This window comes from Carettochelys insculpta, chromosome 16 (assembly GCF_033958435.1).
Source record: "Carettochelys insculpta isolate YL-2023 chromosome 16, ASM3395843v1, whole genome shotgun sequence".
In the NCBI taxonomy this organism is placed as follows: Eukaryota; Metazoa; Chordata; order Testudines; family Carettochelyidae; genus Carettochelys; species Carettochelys insculpta.
The window spans coordinates 39,412,706-39,429,420 of NC_134152.1; the positions used below are offsets into that span (position 1 = coordinate 39,412,706).

At 48.4% G+C, this 16,715-nt stretch overlaps 1 protein-coding gene across 1 annotated transcript; it reads left to right on the forward strand.

Annotated features, from left to right (window-relative positions):
- Positions 1-4,874: 4,874 nt before the first annotated feature.
- LOC142021874 (interleukin-9 receptor-like) lies at positions 4,875-15,547 on the forward strand. The gene is made up of 8 exons (XM_075011121.1): positions 4,875-4,953; positions 5,356-5,464; positions 5,841-6,031; positions 6,845-6,981; positions 9,089-9,272; positions 9,547-9,661; positions 13,816-13,900; positions 14,963-15,547. The coding sequence occupies exons 1-8, from the start codon at positions 4,875-4,877 to the stop codon at positions 15,545-15,547; spliced, it is 1,485 nt and encodes a 494-aa protein (XP_074867222.1).
- Positions 15,548-16,715: the final 1,168 nt, after the last annotated feature.

The following is a 16,715-nucleotide window of genomic DNA, read 5'->3' on the forward strand; positions in this document are numbered from 1 at the left end:
AGCAGTACCAGTGGCCTCATTTTGCAGATGCAGCTCTCCCAAGTTAGACAGGAATGCACTGGATCATGTGCATGAATTACAATGGGGAGAATAGCAGGGATATTCAACAGCCTGGGCATGTCCATTCAGCCTGTGGAAGGAGACTCGCAGTTGGTTGGCAGACTGGAAGCTAGTGTGGCTCACACTAGTGCTCTAAAAAGAGCTGCATAGACAGTGCCTTGAAGTGTGACTTGAGCAGGAGCTTACCTGTTGAAGCCCATCCCACGCCAGTGCTTCTGCTGTGCTCTCTTGGCCACAGAGCCCAAGCTCCAGCCCAAGCCACAGCTTCAAAGTTCACCTACACTGCTCTTTTTAGCGCATTAGTGAAACCTGAGCATGTTGAGCTGGGAGGCACCTCCCGCAGGGTGTGAGTACTCTGTGTGTCCTTATGGGAATAGTATCCAAGAACCCTGGCTCCCAGGCCTCTCCCCTAAAAAGAGCTTTGATATGATTGCCAGGCTGTGAGGACATAGACACTGCACACAGTATCCCTGAGTGTAGCAAAAGGGACTTGAGCTCATGGGAATAAGGGGACTTCGAAGTAGGCAGCATCCTTTCGAAAAGGAGCCCCGTCTGGACGCACCGCGCGGCGGCAAGGAGCGTCAATTTCGAAGCGCGGCTGCCGCCCGCATGCTAATGAAGCGCTGAATATGCATTTCAGCGCTTCATTAGTAAACTTTGAAATGGCCATTTCGAAGTTTGGGGCACGTGTAGACACAGCCAGTGATTGGTGTTTGGATAGGGTGACCATCTGTCCTGTTTTCCACAGGACGATCCCATATTTGGGACTTATTTTATACAGGGGACTAATTATCCCGTATTTGCTGCGCTGGTGCAGCTGCCTGCCTGAGAGCAACAGAGGGAGCCAGCAAGTTAGTCACTTTTGTCTTCCCCAAGGCTTGGGGGAGGGGGAGTGCCCCAGCTGCTACAGCCCAGCTGCTTCCCCAAGGCTTAGGAAAGCGGAGGGAGAGCACCTCTCCCAGCCCATATGTGGCCACGGGAGACATGCTTACCCTATGTTTGGGCCTCTGCCCGGTGGTAGCTGCCTAGTTGCTGTGCAGATCCATTTTGACTGTCCAGCCTTGGTTTCTAGTTGGCTGCTGCTTGCCTCCCATCTTCCTGCTGCTCTAGGTCAAACTGCCAGGCAAAGCTACTGAATAAAGCACTGGGCGGCAGGCAGGGGCAGAAGTGCTGAAGCCTGTGAGTTGTAGATTTGGCTTTCCTGGATGACTGAGGTTGCTGGGCAGTTGCTGGGGGTCACGTTGCCTTCACGCTACCAGGCAAAAGCCCCACTTGATGGCTTGTTCTAAGATTCCCAGAGAAGCTGGCAGGAGTGGAGGGGTTTGGGTAACTCCCATGCTGCCTGGGTCTGCAGAACATACTGGTAAGCTCATTAGAGCAGGAGCCTTCCCAGGGAATGGCCAGGATGTCTTGCCGGTGGTCAAGCTGAAAAAAACACCACCAAAATAACCTGTCATGCACAGAAGGGTCCTGTGGCACCTTATAGACTAACAGAAAAGTTTTGAGCATGAGCTTTCGTGAGCACAGACTCACTTCATCAGATGCACAGGTGCTAGAACAATGTGTGTAATGGCGGTGCTGAAAGCCATTGAACCAGACTGCAAACCTTGTATATAATGGTGATCGCCTCAAGTCCTGAGTCAGCTCCCCAGTGTTATCAGCCTCTGGCAGCACCAGGATGGCCAGGCCTCCATCTCTGCAGGCTCGTAGTAGGTGCACACCAGCCCCTAAGTATGCTGAGACTCCTTATCACTGGCTACCCAGAAATCATAAGTATGCTACTCCCAAGGAACAGTACAGACCAACATACTGGTTACACTGCTCTACTCAGTGCACAGCACTGACCTGGGGGTTAGAGAGAAAATGAGATATTCAACAGCCAATGAAGATTGAGACAAAGTGAACAGAATTAACAGAAACTAATGGTGACACAAAGTCCTAATGCTTTCTAGCACTTAAACTGAAGTAACAAGGCATTCCCTTGTCTCGTAAAGGTGAGCCTGCCCCAAGTTCCTTTTCCAGCATCAAACAGCCCAATGACCTGGACTCTTCTGTAGGTAACACAAACTACCCAGCAGCTTGTCTGTCCTGTGAAGCATAACTGGGAATGCCTGCTTGCAGTCAGAGGTCCAAAGATCCAGTGTCTTCACTCTCCAAAAAGATGCCCCCCTGCTAGTTTGTTTCTTCCTGTAAATTCCCTCCCTGGGAGATTTCACAATCCGTTGTTAGCAATCAGCTCAGACTGTACCTGGGCAGTCAGTGTGACCTGTACAGTAGTCAATGTGCATGTAGCCAGACAGATGAACAGCTTTTGCCTGGAAAAAAAAAACAAAAAACTTTGTTGAACATCTTCCCATGGTTAGCCTGTGGTCACATGCCTGAAGAACCTAACTTGCAGGCTAAATACATAACTCATTCCATCTCACCCACACACTTCGCAATGCCAATGAGGATCAAGCTTTCGGTAGTGATCTTGCATGACACTCTTTGGCAAACACATCTGTGGGTATCAGAGCCACAGGGTCCCTTTAACCTTAAGCACTCCACTGCCAGCTGGCACCAAGACGTCAGTGGCTCACACCCTGCTGTGGATGAGCTAAGTAGATTGAGCTTTTTTTAGTCTCTCATTACAAGGTAGGTTTTCCAGGACTACATCCTTGTAGCTTTTTCAGAACCCATTTCTAATGTTTTGACAATCTTTCTGAAATGCGGACATCAGACCTGGACCCAGTAGTCCACTGACATGATAGGCAGTGGTTGTAACACGTCCCAACTTCTGCTCAACAGTTATTTCCCACATTATACATCCAAGATTTACATTAGTCATTTTAGCTTCAGTATTGCACTGTGGGCTCACAATCAGTGATTTACTTGCCATTACCATATATCCATTTCTGAGTCTCTGTCTCCCAAAATAATAGCCCTGACATCCTAGCTGTGACCTACATTCTTGATTACTAGATCTGTGACTTTGCATTTTGGTAACAGTAAACCCTATGCTTTCTAAGTGAGTCCTGCTTACCTTGTGATAGCTGATACAGCTAATACATTATAGAACCGACATGAGAAGTTTTCTGACAATACCCTGAAAATGGGTCTCTCAATCTTTCTGGTCTGTGTTTGCCAGCTGGTGTGTGCTCAGGCATGCACAAGTCCATGCTGCCTGTGCATGTCTTCATGCAGCTTTCTGTATTTCACATTTAGTCACTCTTACAGCACTTATCTGAGGCATTGTCAGCACCCTGATTAGAATGATAAGAAAGAGATACTTAACCCTGCTTAGCCACCTCAGCTGATGTCAGTTAAATATTCCATTTCCCATCCTCTGCCCCCAGTTCAGAATAAAATGTACAGCAATATGCAGGGTGGTAGTGAGCCATCCCCTCCCTTCCCAGGGGATGAAGCATGATCAGCTTCTCAGCACCTGTCATAGAATCATAGAACACTAGGACCGGAAGGGGCCTCGAGAGGCCATTGAGTCCAGTCCCCTGCCCCGACGGCAGGACCGACCACTATCTACACCATCCCTGATAGACATCTATCTAATCTGTTCTTAAATATCTCCAGCGAGGGAGATTCCACAACCTCCCTTGGCAACTTATTCCAGTACTTGACCACCCTGACAGTTAGGAACTTTTTCCTAATGTCCAACCTAAACTTCCCTTGCTGCAGCTTAAGTCCATTGCCTCTTGTTCTCTCCTCAGAAGCCAAGAAGAACAAGTTTTCTCCCTCCTCCTTATGTTTATATTCAACTGTCTGTGATCATGATAAGGGAAACTGCAGCCAGGCAGAGATGTGAGAAAGCAGGAGCATTGTGTAAAGTGGACTCTGTTCAGTGGTTTGCTTGACAAGGACAAGTCCTTTAACAGCTATTTGAATTTTTATATTAATGGGGTTTGGCTGAGTTTGCACCTGGTGCGCCCTTCCCCCAGTGCTCTAGTTACTGCACACCTGTTCTTCAGATGGGCTCTCTGCCTCCTCAGAGCAGCGCATGGGCTCTGCAGGCTGCATGAGACAGTGGGCTTGTTTCCGAAAGACAGAGTAACGTATCCTGGAGGATCTGGAGGCATCTCAAAGGGCACCACTAGCTGCTGACCTCAGAGCTGTAATCACAGACCAGGCCAGTTTCAGCTGACAAGTGCTCCCCGCCCCCACAAACACTAAATCATGCCAATGAGTAGGGTTCACATGGGTAAGAGAAGAGATGTGCAGTGCAGATGCCGAAGGAGAGGTTCAGCTGAGTACGTGCGCAGCAGCAGAGGCTGTGACAGTTGCAGGCAGAAATGAGAAAGGCAGTGGGAGAACTGGTGCTAGGCATGCCAGAGAAGATGTGCTTTCAGTAAAGACAGACCAATACCTTCAAGATATGTGACTTCTTTCAGGTATCACCTGTACAGCAGCATTCCCTGTAAGCCAGGCACTTATGCCACTGCTCAGGAAAGATTCCCTTGCCACCCAGCTGATTAGCAGAGCACCCACAGCTGGTTTTGTGTTTCTACTGGTGGTGCCCAGTCACACATGCCTCTGTGCACATAAAAAATTCATTCTGCACATGGATGGGAAAGATTAGAGGGAAAATTGCTGTATGGAGTCAGGTCCAGGCACAGTGTGGAGGGAAGGAATTAAAGCATCATAGAAATTACATCTGGAGAAGACAGCAGTTCCAGTGCTGGTGCCTGCTCTCTAGGGGCAGGGTTTGAACCAGTGCCAGCTCCTGTTAAGGACAGATGATTGACAAACCTCTGTGTGTTGCCATAGCACCTCTCAAAGCCCTATCTACTTTTGTCAGACTTTGTATTTCAGGTATATTTACAATGGGACAGGACATCTGGGGCGAGTGCCTCCAACTCTGTGTTCTTGCCATTTTGTTCTCTGGAAGAGGGGAAGGAAGAGGTAAGGGGTAGAGGAGATTGGAACATTCGTGCTGCTTCATTCTTTCTCTCTCTCTCTCCCCATCCCCACTCCCCAGCCCCCAGGAATTGGACCAGTTGGGGGGCAATATGGGGCCCAGGTAGCTGTTACTGTTTCCCAACCCAAAGATATTCTGGGCAGCTAAGAGAGCAGATAAACTGTACTGTTGCGGCTGCCCCCAAGTGTTTACAATCTAATGTCATACAATCAAGCGCTGGCTAAATTGTATGGAGGGGTTGGGGAAGGGCAGATGGGTCCCATTAAGTAGACCAGGACAGAGCACAGCATTGCTGCTGTATCGGGGGTGGAGCCCAAAGGGCGGCTGTTGGCTTAAAGTAACAGATGGGTGTCATTTCTGAAATCTCTTATCTCCTTCCTCAGCAGAATTTCCCGGCAACTTGAGCTGCCTGAATAACTACGTCTGCCAGATAGACTGTACATGGGAGACAGATGGGAGTTTGGGGGATGGACCCTTTCACGTACATTTCATGAGGTAAGCTTAATTGCTTATTCACTGTGTGCTATGTGGGGGCCCTGGGTCAGCAGGAGGGCAGGCAGGGGATTCCCTGGCACTGACTTCTGATCCGTAATTCACCCCAAAACCAAACCCTAGTGATGTCCTCCACTTCCCCACTTGTTGCCTTGGCTTTCACCTGCTGTCCCCTTTCACGTCAGACACATAAGGCACTTGTTGTAGCCCAGGACAGCCTTCCTTCGCATTTATAAACTGGGAAGAACCCAACTGTATAGGCCCTTTTCAAAGTGGCTCCCCAGTACTGTGACTGGCACTCCAACAAATAATTAAGGCTGAATTCATAAAGCATCTGAACCCTGCATAAGAAAAACTTCCCACCCTTTGGTTATTCTAGCCTCGTAGAGGATGAGAACTCCAGCTGCACGCTAATAGCCCGAGATGAGCGGAAGAGCCAGCATCACTGCACAATGACCATGGCGGGGGAGTTCACGGAGTACCACAGCTACAGAGTCTCACTGCAGGGTGGTTTCTCTGGGAGGGACCACACATATGTTGCTTTCCTGGAGTATGAACCCAGACTGAACAGTGAGTACCAGCTGTGGTGGCTGTGGGCTGGGGCTGCTCAGTCCCTTTACTTTGAGAACAATTGGCCTGTGCAGTTCGCTGAAGAGTGATACTTCAGTGGCAGCAAGTAAAACTGATGGGGGTGCAGACAGGCGCCCACCTTGGGCAGCACAGCCTTCACTTGTTCTATATGGGAAGGCAGCTCTCCATCCTCCCAGGACTATCTCTGAGTCCCTTATTCTCCACTTCTCTTCCCTCCCTCCCATGCCAGTCCATCTTCAAGGGTCATTTTGCCACCACCCTTCCTTGCCTTGTTATCTACCTTGGCCAACATCCAACAGGCCATCACTGCTGTCTGAGCACTGGGGCTCTCAGGGCAGGGTCACAACAAGACAGTACCACTGTTTGCTGAGACAGAGAAAGCGGGGATCCTCAGGCCATTTCACAATGCAGAGTGTCACGAACAGGTCTGAAAGCTCCCCATGGAGGATAATTAGGACTTCACCCGTGCGAAAGAAGCCCATTTTGCAGCAGCTCAGAGCATGTCTGGGCAGGTTCATGGTAGGGAAGGCTGAAGTATAATCTGCTCTGTGATCCCTCCCTGGCATAGCAGTCTCTCAGGAACCACTGTAACAGCTGTTAACTTACAGAAGCACTATGGCTGCTTTAACTTGCCCTGGGAGTGTTGTTTTGTCACCTGCTGGCCCCCCAGGATCAAGGGGTTTGTAGAACCATATTGATGTCCCCCAGCAGTAAGCAGCCTAGGAACGTGGCCTGTGTTCTGCAGGACTCTCAAAGCCAAGCACTTGGAATAATTCCTCTCTCTGTTTGCAGTTAAGTATGATCCCCCCTTCAACCTGCAGAGCAACTTGAATGCCAGTAAGTGCCACCTCTCATGGAATGTGCACTTGAAACTAGAGAATAATCTTCAGTATGAATTGGAGTATAAGAAAATCAATGCATCCTGGGAGGTAACTATGCCCACTCTCAGCATCGATGAACCATGCACAGATACCTGCTGCAACTGTTCAGGGCAACTGCACCTGTTTCCCCTCCATGGTCCACCAGGACACATGCTCTAGGCCAGGGGTTCCCAAACTTTTCAGCATCATGTTCCACTTTTGATTTTTGAGAAACCCTCACACACACCCCAACCTCTTCTTTACCATCATCCAGCCCCCTTAAACAAAAAATTCAATTCATAATTTAAAATAAACACAAAAGATTGATATAAAAATGTTGTTTTAAATTAAAAATAAGCCCAAATAATTTTTCTTGGCCTCTTGTGGTTGCCTGGTGCAGCCCCAGCTGGCCAGCTACCTGAGCTCCATGCCAGGCTCCAGAGCTGCCCGTGCCAGCCACCCACCTGCCTTAGCTCCACACTGCTGGGGCCAGACACCCGCTTACCCACCATCCACCGGGGCTGTCCACCTGCCAGCAGTTGTCCGAGCCCCGTGCTGCCAGGACCAGACACCCACCCTAGCCTCCTGCCAGCCACTGGAGCCACCCGCCCAAGCCCCATGCTGCCAGGGCCAGCTGCCCACCCACCATCCAAAGCCACCTGAGCCCCATGCTGCTGGGGCCAGCTGTCCAAGCCATGCTCTGCCAGGGCCAGCCGCCTGAGCCCTATGAGTCTTGCAAGCTGGCCGGACACCTGAACCCAGCAAGCCCTGTGAGCTGCCCACCTGAGCCCCTCCCCTACCCTCCCAAAAAGCCAGGCACCCCCAGCCCCCATCTAAGCCCATCCTCCTCCCCAACCCACACTCACTTTCATTTGCAGAAGGCAGCCAGCTGCATGTGGGTCTTTGCCAGTGGCTTGCTTTTTATAGCAGCTGCGCTGGGTCACCCATGTGAAATGGCAGGGGCTAAGAGCTGGAAGCAAAGGCTGGATCTTTCTTCAGGTGGGGGGGGGAATGATGAGGGGGCTGGGTCACCTCACACCCCCCTGGAATTTCTTCATGCCCCACCCCCCAGTTTGGGAAACCATGCTGTAGGCTATTAGCTACTCAGCCACCAGCTCTCTTGGGCAGAGACATAGGCCTCTCACCCCCTCCTGACCAGGTTTTCCAGTCTGCATAGTTCCCTGCTGCCACTGTGATATTGCAGTAAGCCAGTCTGCCTAAAGAGACCAGCATTTGCACTTTGCTTTCTCTCCAGAGTCCCTGAACAGCTATAATTGCCCACAGTCTTTACCAAGCAAGCACATTTAGTCTTCAGGTAAAAGCAACACAGAGCAAACATTAAAATCACCAAAAATATATATATATATGCTATAGCACTAGAGATCCCCCCTCCAACTCAACAAGGACACTGGTGAATGCCTGCCCTTCCATCCCCATCAAGGAGGTTTTCTATGGTTGCAAAGTTACAATGGTGTTACAGCTGAACTGGCCTTCTCATGAATGGGTCTGTTTTTCATTTATACAGCTTTGGCCACTGCTCATGAAACTTTGGGAACAGGTGATCAGCATACAATGGCCCCTTCTTATGGTGCAGCTGGAGGTGGGAAACTCCTCAAGCAAATCACCTGGCATCGTCTTTCCCCAAAGTCTCCATTCTTGCCTGAAATATTCAGTAGAGTTCTCTGACATTCATAACACTTCCCACAATGCAAGTGACTTTTCTCTCCAGAAAGACTATACAAAATCCCACCTAATTCAATGGATTCTAAAAACACTTAAATTCAGTACATTTTTTCCCCAAGGATATTGCACAAAATTCCCATCTGTATCATACTTGGCTTTGGCATATCTCTCTCACCTGGGATCCTGGTCTCCCCAGGACCTTGGCTTGAAACTAGAGAATCTCTTTTGCACCCCTGGTTGCGGATGATGCCTTCCTTACAATAGAGCATTGTTTGAGGTGTGTGAATCCTCCCCATCTGAATCATGAAGCCTCGATCATGAGACCTTGTGATCCTGCATGCAGATAAGAGGGCTCCAGAATGCAGGGCTCAGATGAGAGTATTTGCTAATTTGCACCTAAGAATGCTGGGTCTGACTGGGGAGTTGTCATACTGCTCAGGTACGAGTCCTTTGTTGTGTGTTGCTAAATGAGTTTTTTCTTACTAATTTTCAGCAGGCACAGCACAAACAGCAGTTGAACTCAGTGACAAAGATAGATATCGAGGCTACAGAGTTTGAAGCAGGCATCATTTATACTGCAAGAGTTCGCTGTAAAACTTCCCAAACAGAGGAATATTATAAAAGCCAGTGGAGTGAGTGGAGCCAGATAACTGAATTTCAAAGAGCAGCCTCTCAAGGTGCAAAGAGAATTGTTTTTTTACCATTTTGTTTGGTATGAGCCCTGAAGTAACTTTATGAAACAGAGAGCGAGACTTGCTGGAAAATGGAGGGGCCATCTGCAGCAGGTTTATGGATCAAGAACAATGTCTTTCAGTCTTTCATAGTCACATCACTTTCACAATTTTAGTTGCACCATTTGCATTGCTTGTTTGTTTAAGAGTCTCAATTGAATTCCACTTTTTATATATCATTTAAGAGCTGATTCTGTTAATGGAAATATTCTGTTTATAGTGTTTTTACAGGTGCCTGAAAAGTCCTTTGACACAAGCATGATACAGATTTTGGTCATTCCCCTATGTCTTGCTGTCATACTGTACATAATGTTGAACTTCAGGCTTTCCTCAAGGTACATTATAGTCCTTTGAATAATCCATTGCTGCCTTTTCTACTCTAAGGTCATTGCTAGTTTTAACATTTAATGAGTGTATATCATGTGTCCATACAGCAGGTCTGATTCTTTCCTCTGCATTGGAATCAGATCTTTGAATGTGCTGGGCTCAGAGGAATGTACTTTGCAACTCTCAGATACTGTCTCCATGCACTTGATGTAGTCAGTGCACTAGTACCCAAAAGAGGAGAGGGTTAATTCAAACCCTTAATTCAGTCAAAGAGCACAGCTGAGACTATACAGGGTCTCTTGGATTTCAGAGAATGTTTTAAAATTTTGTGCCAGTTTACAGTGATGTAAAATAAGGGTGATTGGTATGCTGCTTTGGCCATTAGTCTCAGCAGCAGAGCGGTGTTAGTCAGTAGCTTCCAAAAAACAAGCAGTCCTTTAGCACCTTAAAGACTAACAGTTTTATTCATTCATTAGGTGAGGGGTAAGACCCACTTGCGTCTTACCCATGAAAGCTCATTACCTGATACATAAAATGTAAGTTTTTAACATGCTACAGGACTGCTTGTTTTTTGAGAAGCATTGATCATCAATAGTCAACCTGCCATCCACATTTAGCTCTTCCCTAGCTGGACACCTGCCAACAGAAAGTACAAGACCCCATATATGAAGCGCCAGTGTGACCAAGAGTCTGTGTTTTTAAGTTCTTGGCAGATAGAAGGGAAAAATAGTTCCAATCTGCTGCTGTTGTGCCCCAAACCTGTGAGCTCCATGGACTGAATCTCTATGCAGGGACAGGGGATCTACCCAAGGTAGTTTCAAGAGGGGCATGAAAGTGCTGGAATATAGAGTAGAATCTGGCCTGTACCAATAACAATGGGGGGAAAGTGTAAAGAACCAGGAACTAGAATCTAGGGCAGCTGGTCATCCCACAGCACCGCTAGAAGGCGCTGTAGAGGTACATCCAGGGAGCACTATAGATAGTAGATGTAATATTACAAGGGCTTCTGGGCACAGCTGAGTGAACCAATCCTGGGCAAATTGCTTAAAACAAGGCCACTTACAACCCAGGCTGAGGTTTCTGTCTCAGTAAGGCAAACCAAGCCAGCCACAATACCTCTGCCAGCCCCACTGGCCAGCCAGATGCAAGCACACCCACAGATTCTCCAGCTGCTCCTTATGCCCGACCAATGACTTCCTTACTCCAGTGAGAGGTTATGAAAGTTTATTTCACCAAATCCACACAGATTCTTCCAGCCCCCAAAGGGGCCAGCCACATTCCCAGGTCACTATATATACTTAGATCTTACCAAAACAGTACCCTGTGCCCTTCAACAAAGAAAGAAAGAACGGGATGAAAGAAAAATTGTTAAAGTGACACGTTACATACATCAGTTACAGTTACTGATGCAGGATACAGCAAATGCTTTATGTTGCTTTCTTGGGAGTCTCTAAAAGCACATCCTTCTCAGGGATAGGCTCCTCAGTCCACACTAGCTTAGTTCATGAGAACTGAAAGAATAAAGATGGTCACTACTAGGGCCATCTTATAGCTTGCCATGTGAAGGGAAAAAATCCTTTCTTTTTTCCATAGGCACTGAAGGGTCACCTGCTCAAGTTATCTGTTGTGGCTCTCTCCCATTGGGTGCATCCCAGATGACAAGTCCCAAATTCCTGAGATGTGTATTTGACAGCTGAGTCTGTGGCCACCATCCTGGCTGGGAGGAAATCATGCCACATTGTGAATTCTTAGCTCTAAAACATTGTAATACAGTGATAGAGCTAATATCTATAACTTCACAAACAAACGTGGCACAGCTATACAAGCAGCATAAATAGGTTCAGGGCATTACTAGCTTTCATTAGACACCTAATTTGGTCTATTTGGCACAAGATTTGGTGCAAATCTAATACAATGGTCACAAAAATGCCTTAATTATTTTAAAAATCCAGTAATACCACAGTAGCTGTGTCTACACGTGCACGCTACTTCGAAGTAGCGGCACCAACGTCGAAATAGCGCCCGTCGCGTCTACACGCGTCGGGCGCTATTTCGAAGTTAACTTCCACATTAGGCGGCAAGACGTCGAAGTCGCTAACCTCATGAGGAGATAGGAATAACGCCCTACTTCGACGTTCAACGTCGAAGTAGGGACCGTGTAGACGATCCGCGTCCCGCAACGTCGAAATTGCTGGGTCCTCCATGGCGGCCATCAGCTGGGGGGTTGAGAGATGCTCTCTCTCCAGCCCCTGCGGGGCTCTATGGTCACCGTGGGCAGCAGCCCTTAGCCCAGGGCTTCTGGCTGCTTTTGCGGCAGCTGGGGATCTATGCTGCAGGCACAGGGTCTGCAACCAGTTGTCGGCTCTGTGGATCTTGTGTTGTTTAGTGCAAGTGTGTCTGGGAGGGGCCCTTTAAGGGAGCGGCTGGCTGTTGAGTCCGTCCTGTGACCCTGTCTGCAGCTGTGCCTGGCATCCCTATTTCGATGTGAGCTACTTTGACGTGTAGACGTTCCCTCGCAGCGCCTATTTCGATGTTGGGCTGAGCAACGTCGAAGTTGAACATCGACGTTGCCGGCCCTGGAGGACGTGTAGACGTTATTCATCGAAATAGAATATTTCGATGTTGGCTGCACGTGTAGACGTAGCCAGTAGGTGCATCCATAGGTACCACTATGAGACCCAAAGAGACCGTCTGTCCTCTGATTGGCCAAGTACCTCTACATAATCATGGGCCGGGTTTTCCCCAGGCATTTGTTTGGGCAGGCACACAGACTTTGCCTCAGTGCAATGCCAGACTTCACCACATCATCTGGTCTCTGATGCCAGCCTGACTCTGATCCTGCTTCCTGTTTCTTGTGCTTCTAACCTGATCTCTGACCCTGAGTCTTTGTTGTGGGTCCCGGCTTTATGGTTCTTACAACTCTTACCTGGCAACTCCCATCCTGGGTGGGAAGACTTCAGCCCAGCTGTGGCTGCTAAGGCCACCATCTAATATAGCAATGTATGGAGATATACAGCTCACAGGCCATGTCTACACTGGCCAAAAACTTTGAAATGGCCATGCAAATGGCCATTTCGAAGTTTACTAATGAAGCGCTGAAATACATATTCAGCGCCTCATTAGCATGCGGGCAGCCGCGGCACTTCGAAATTGACACGGCTCGTCCAGACGGGGCTCCTTTTCAAAAGGACCCCGACTACTTCAAAGTCCCTTTATTCCTATGAGCAGATGGGAATAAGGAGACTTCAAAGTAGCCGGGGTCCTTTCAAAAAGGAGCCCTGTCTGGATGAGCTGCGCGGCGGCGAGCCGCATCAATTTCGAAGCGCCGTGGCCACCCACATGCTAGTGAGGCACTGAATATGTATTTCAGCGCTTCATTACTTTTAACTTCGAAATGGCCATTTGCATGGCCATTTCGAAGTTTTTGGCTAGTGTAGACATAGCCATAGAAATAGAAGGGACCTTAGGAGGTCATCAAATCCAGTCCCCTGCCCAATTGGCATGAACAAGCACCATCCCATCCCCCGCCTTTTTTTTTTTTTTTTTAATCTATTTGCTCTGGATCCCTAAATGGCCCCTTCAGGGACTGGGCTCACAATCCTGAGTTTAGCAGACCAACGCTCAAACCACTGAGCTATCCCTCCCACCTACACCCTAGTACTTTAAAAAAGGCATGTTAGATGGCAGAAAGAGCTGTGCAGGGTTCTGAGTTCTAAATTTAATGAGACAAGAACTTCTGTAAGATGCTTCATTCTTGGAAAAGTTCTGGGGGTGATTTAGGTCAAATAGCTGCTGTAAAAGGCCCTGCTAGCTGAATTCATACAAAGGGGAACATTTCAGACAATTCTGTCATACTGTTACATCATAACATATATTAAGGCTCAGCAACCTAGAAGGGAGCTGCACTGAAGACTTGCAAAGATACATTTTATCCATTTGGGTGACAATTGTCACTAGAAAGTCCGCACTGTTGATATTAAATGCACACAGCTGTGTGACATGCACAGGGAGATGGCAGGAGCCATATGAAATGTTGCCTTTCCTGGAGTCTGTCCAGAAGAAAATTAAGTGTGATGGTTTATCTTTGCAACGTGCTTTTGGGTTGCAGTAGAAATAGGAGCATGCCTCTAGATTTGATGTCATTGTCATTCTTTCTCCACAGGGCAAAGAATATCTTCTGCCTGAACGTTCCCACTCCAGCTGCTTTCTTCCAGCCACTCTACACCTTGCACAATGGGAATTTTAAGGTAACAGCAAACTCTTTCTTCTTCATGATTCCTCTCCTCACTGTGAGGAGGTGACTTGTGGTTTCTCATCATGGTTTCCACTAAGTGGCCTCGCCAGGCTCATTCTGGCACAAGGCTTTGGTCTGCCTGGAAATTCTGCCTTCTCCACTTAGACAACTGCCTTCCTATTCCTTCAGCTCCACCACCAACTCCATCTCCTCCTAGGAGCAAAGCTCTCCCATCTGAGCATCTTCTAGTCACTGTCTCCCTTACCTTATGCCACCACTTTATCCAGGGGCCCAATCCCCAGCTGATCTTTCTAGATCACACCTACAACTGTGGCTATCAGCTCTTCCTTGCCTAGCCAGAGAACTGTGGGAGATTCAGTCAGGCCAGAATCTCTGGGGTCAACCTGCCCATATGGTCCTGTTATGTGCAGCTATGCCTACCCCATGCACTAAGGGAACATCAGCAGGGAGGGTCACTGCCACCTCATGGTCAGAAGTATTTTCCTTTTACCTGAAAGCAGTTCGCCTAGGTTAGTGTCAGCCTTGTCTCCTTCCTCTGTTTTGTCTCCATCCCTACTTGTGCTTGGCGCTGGCTGGTTTTGGGTGAGCCCTATTGCTAACCCATGGAAGAAAAGTCCCTTGTCTCCCTACTTTGAGACTCTCTGGGTAAATTAACACCTCTTCTGACTGTTGAAAGTTACAGTGAGTCCAGTCAGCACCTAGCAAGTGCAAAATCAAAGCCTGGGAGCATTGCCTGCTTCACAAGTGCATTTTCCTTTTTACCTTCTCCCCTCCCTGCTTCCTTTGCCACATACCCCAATAGCCAAGATAGCAGAGGCTGATCAGGGTCTGGCTCAGGAGTGAAAACTTGAAACATCAAACCTCCCAGCAGAGAAAGCCAGGGCCTGATTATCCACTCCATTACCTGAGTTTCATTCAGGGGAGTTGCACTGATGTAAATCTGAATTCAGCCTCTGGTCTGTACAGTAAAAACGTGTGGAAAGCAATAGTTGAATAATTCCTTTGCAAACCCTGCATCTCCCCACTAAGCAGTATTTACCACTCCTTGCTGCAGGACTGGGTGGGACCCAGTGAAACATGTAGCCAGCTCCAAAGAAATGAAGCTATCAACCCAAGCAAAGTGACTGTGGGTCCAGTTCCTGACATAAATGCTTATGACATCATTTCTGAGTTCTCCAAGTCACTGGCAAAGACCAAAATGATTCCTCAAGAGGACCTTTGTGGCTCTGCCTCAAGGCCTGACCAGCAGGACCTCTGGAGCAGGTATGTGAGTGTGGAAGAGGCAGAAACCAAGTTGCCCTCATTGCTCCTACAAAATCATGCTGGTGATGCAAGAGCCCTGGATTTCTCTAAAACAAACAAAACCAACTTTGGCAGCCCAGATGTGAGTGAGAATCATCCCCCATATTTACGGGCTAGTGAGAGTGACTTCTTTGTGCCACAGGAGTCTCTGGAGATGGAAAGTTTGTCTTTCAACAGTAATGACTATTGTACCTTGTGTGGCAGTGACTCCACAGGTGGTCCAATTCCTGCTCAACTGCTGCAGCTTACTGAGGAGGAGGGTCTGGTCAAGTATCAGAATGATGGGACTGAGAGACCCTCACAAAAAACTGCTGCATGTACAAGTCACCAGGGCTGACACATCCCTCAGGTGACCCAGGCCAGATCCAGGGAGCCTTTCTTAATAGCAAGTTAGGTCCAGTCCCTGCACAGTTGGCCCAAAGAAGGTAGGCATAAGCAGCCTCCTCTTCCTCTTACCTCCCCACACAGTGCAGAAGCTGAGCACAATCACCATTTCTGTGACCAGGTGAGCTGGGTCTGTGCTAGACCAGCAATATGCCAGGAGAGGCTGTGCTATGCCTTTCCCCAACCAAGGAACTGACTGGCAGCAGAACTCCTCATGCATCCTCTTGAGGGAGGTAGCAGCAGGCACAGCTTCCCTCTCTGCCTCCTTGAGGTGCAGTGCTTCTCAGAGAGAAGTCCCTGGGGGCAGAGCACTACTGCACTGTCCCAAAGCAACTCACTAATTGCAGCTCTTTCTAATGATCCTCCCAGTGATGCCATATTCTATACCCTGGCAGTGTTTCTGCTGTGCAGACATCTGAATGAAGTCAGACACTAATAACAAACCCTGCACCAGGTTTACAATAGTGTGTCACTCTTAGAACCTTGCTTGATGAAGAACAATGCTTTTCTATACCAATGGACATTACTGAGATGCTGCATTTTCTGCTCATTTCAAACTTCACCAAACTTCGCTGGAATGCCTGGGTCCAATACTTGAAATTCTTTAGATAGTATGTTTTGCTGTTTACGAGCCTGGTGACTTCCTAGCTTACATTAAACCTATTGGGTGCATCTACACTAGCCATGTGCTATTTCAATGTTGAATCGGCATTCGGTGGCGAGATGTCGAAATTGCTATTCCCATCTGAAGATGGTCCTAGGGACCATCCGAAGATGGGAATAGCGCCCTACTTCAACATTCAGCGTCGAAGTAGGGTGTGTGTGGACGATCCGCGTCCCGCTACTTCGAAATAGTGGGGGTCCTCCATCGCGGCTATCGGCTGAGGGGTTGAGACGCTCTGTCCGCCCCTGCAGGGCTTTATGGTCCCCGCGTGCAGCAGCCTTTAAAGCACCACAGACCCAGATTTCCTGTGGCAGGAAGCTGAGAGCATGCAGGGAGCAGCACACATGTGCTAGTCCTGCATGACCTCTACAGACCCCGACCCATCTACCCAGCACCCATGGCATCAAGTCAGCTCCCAGAGCACCCCCAGGGCTCCCCTCCTGAGGGGATCCAGGCA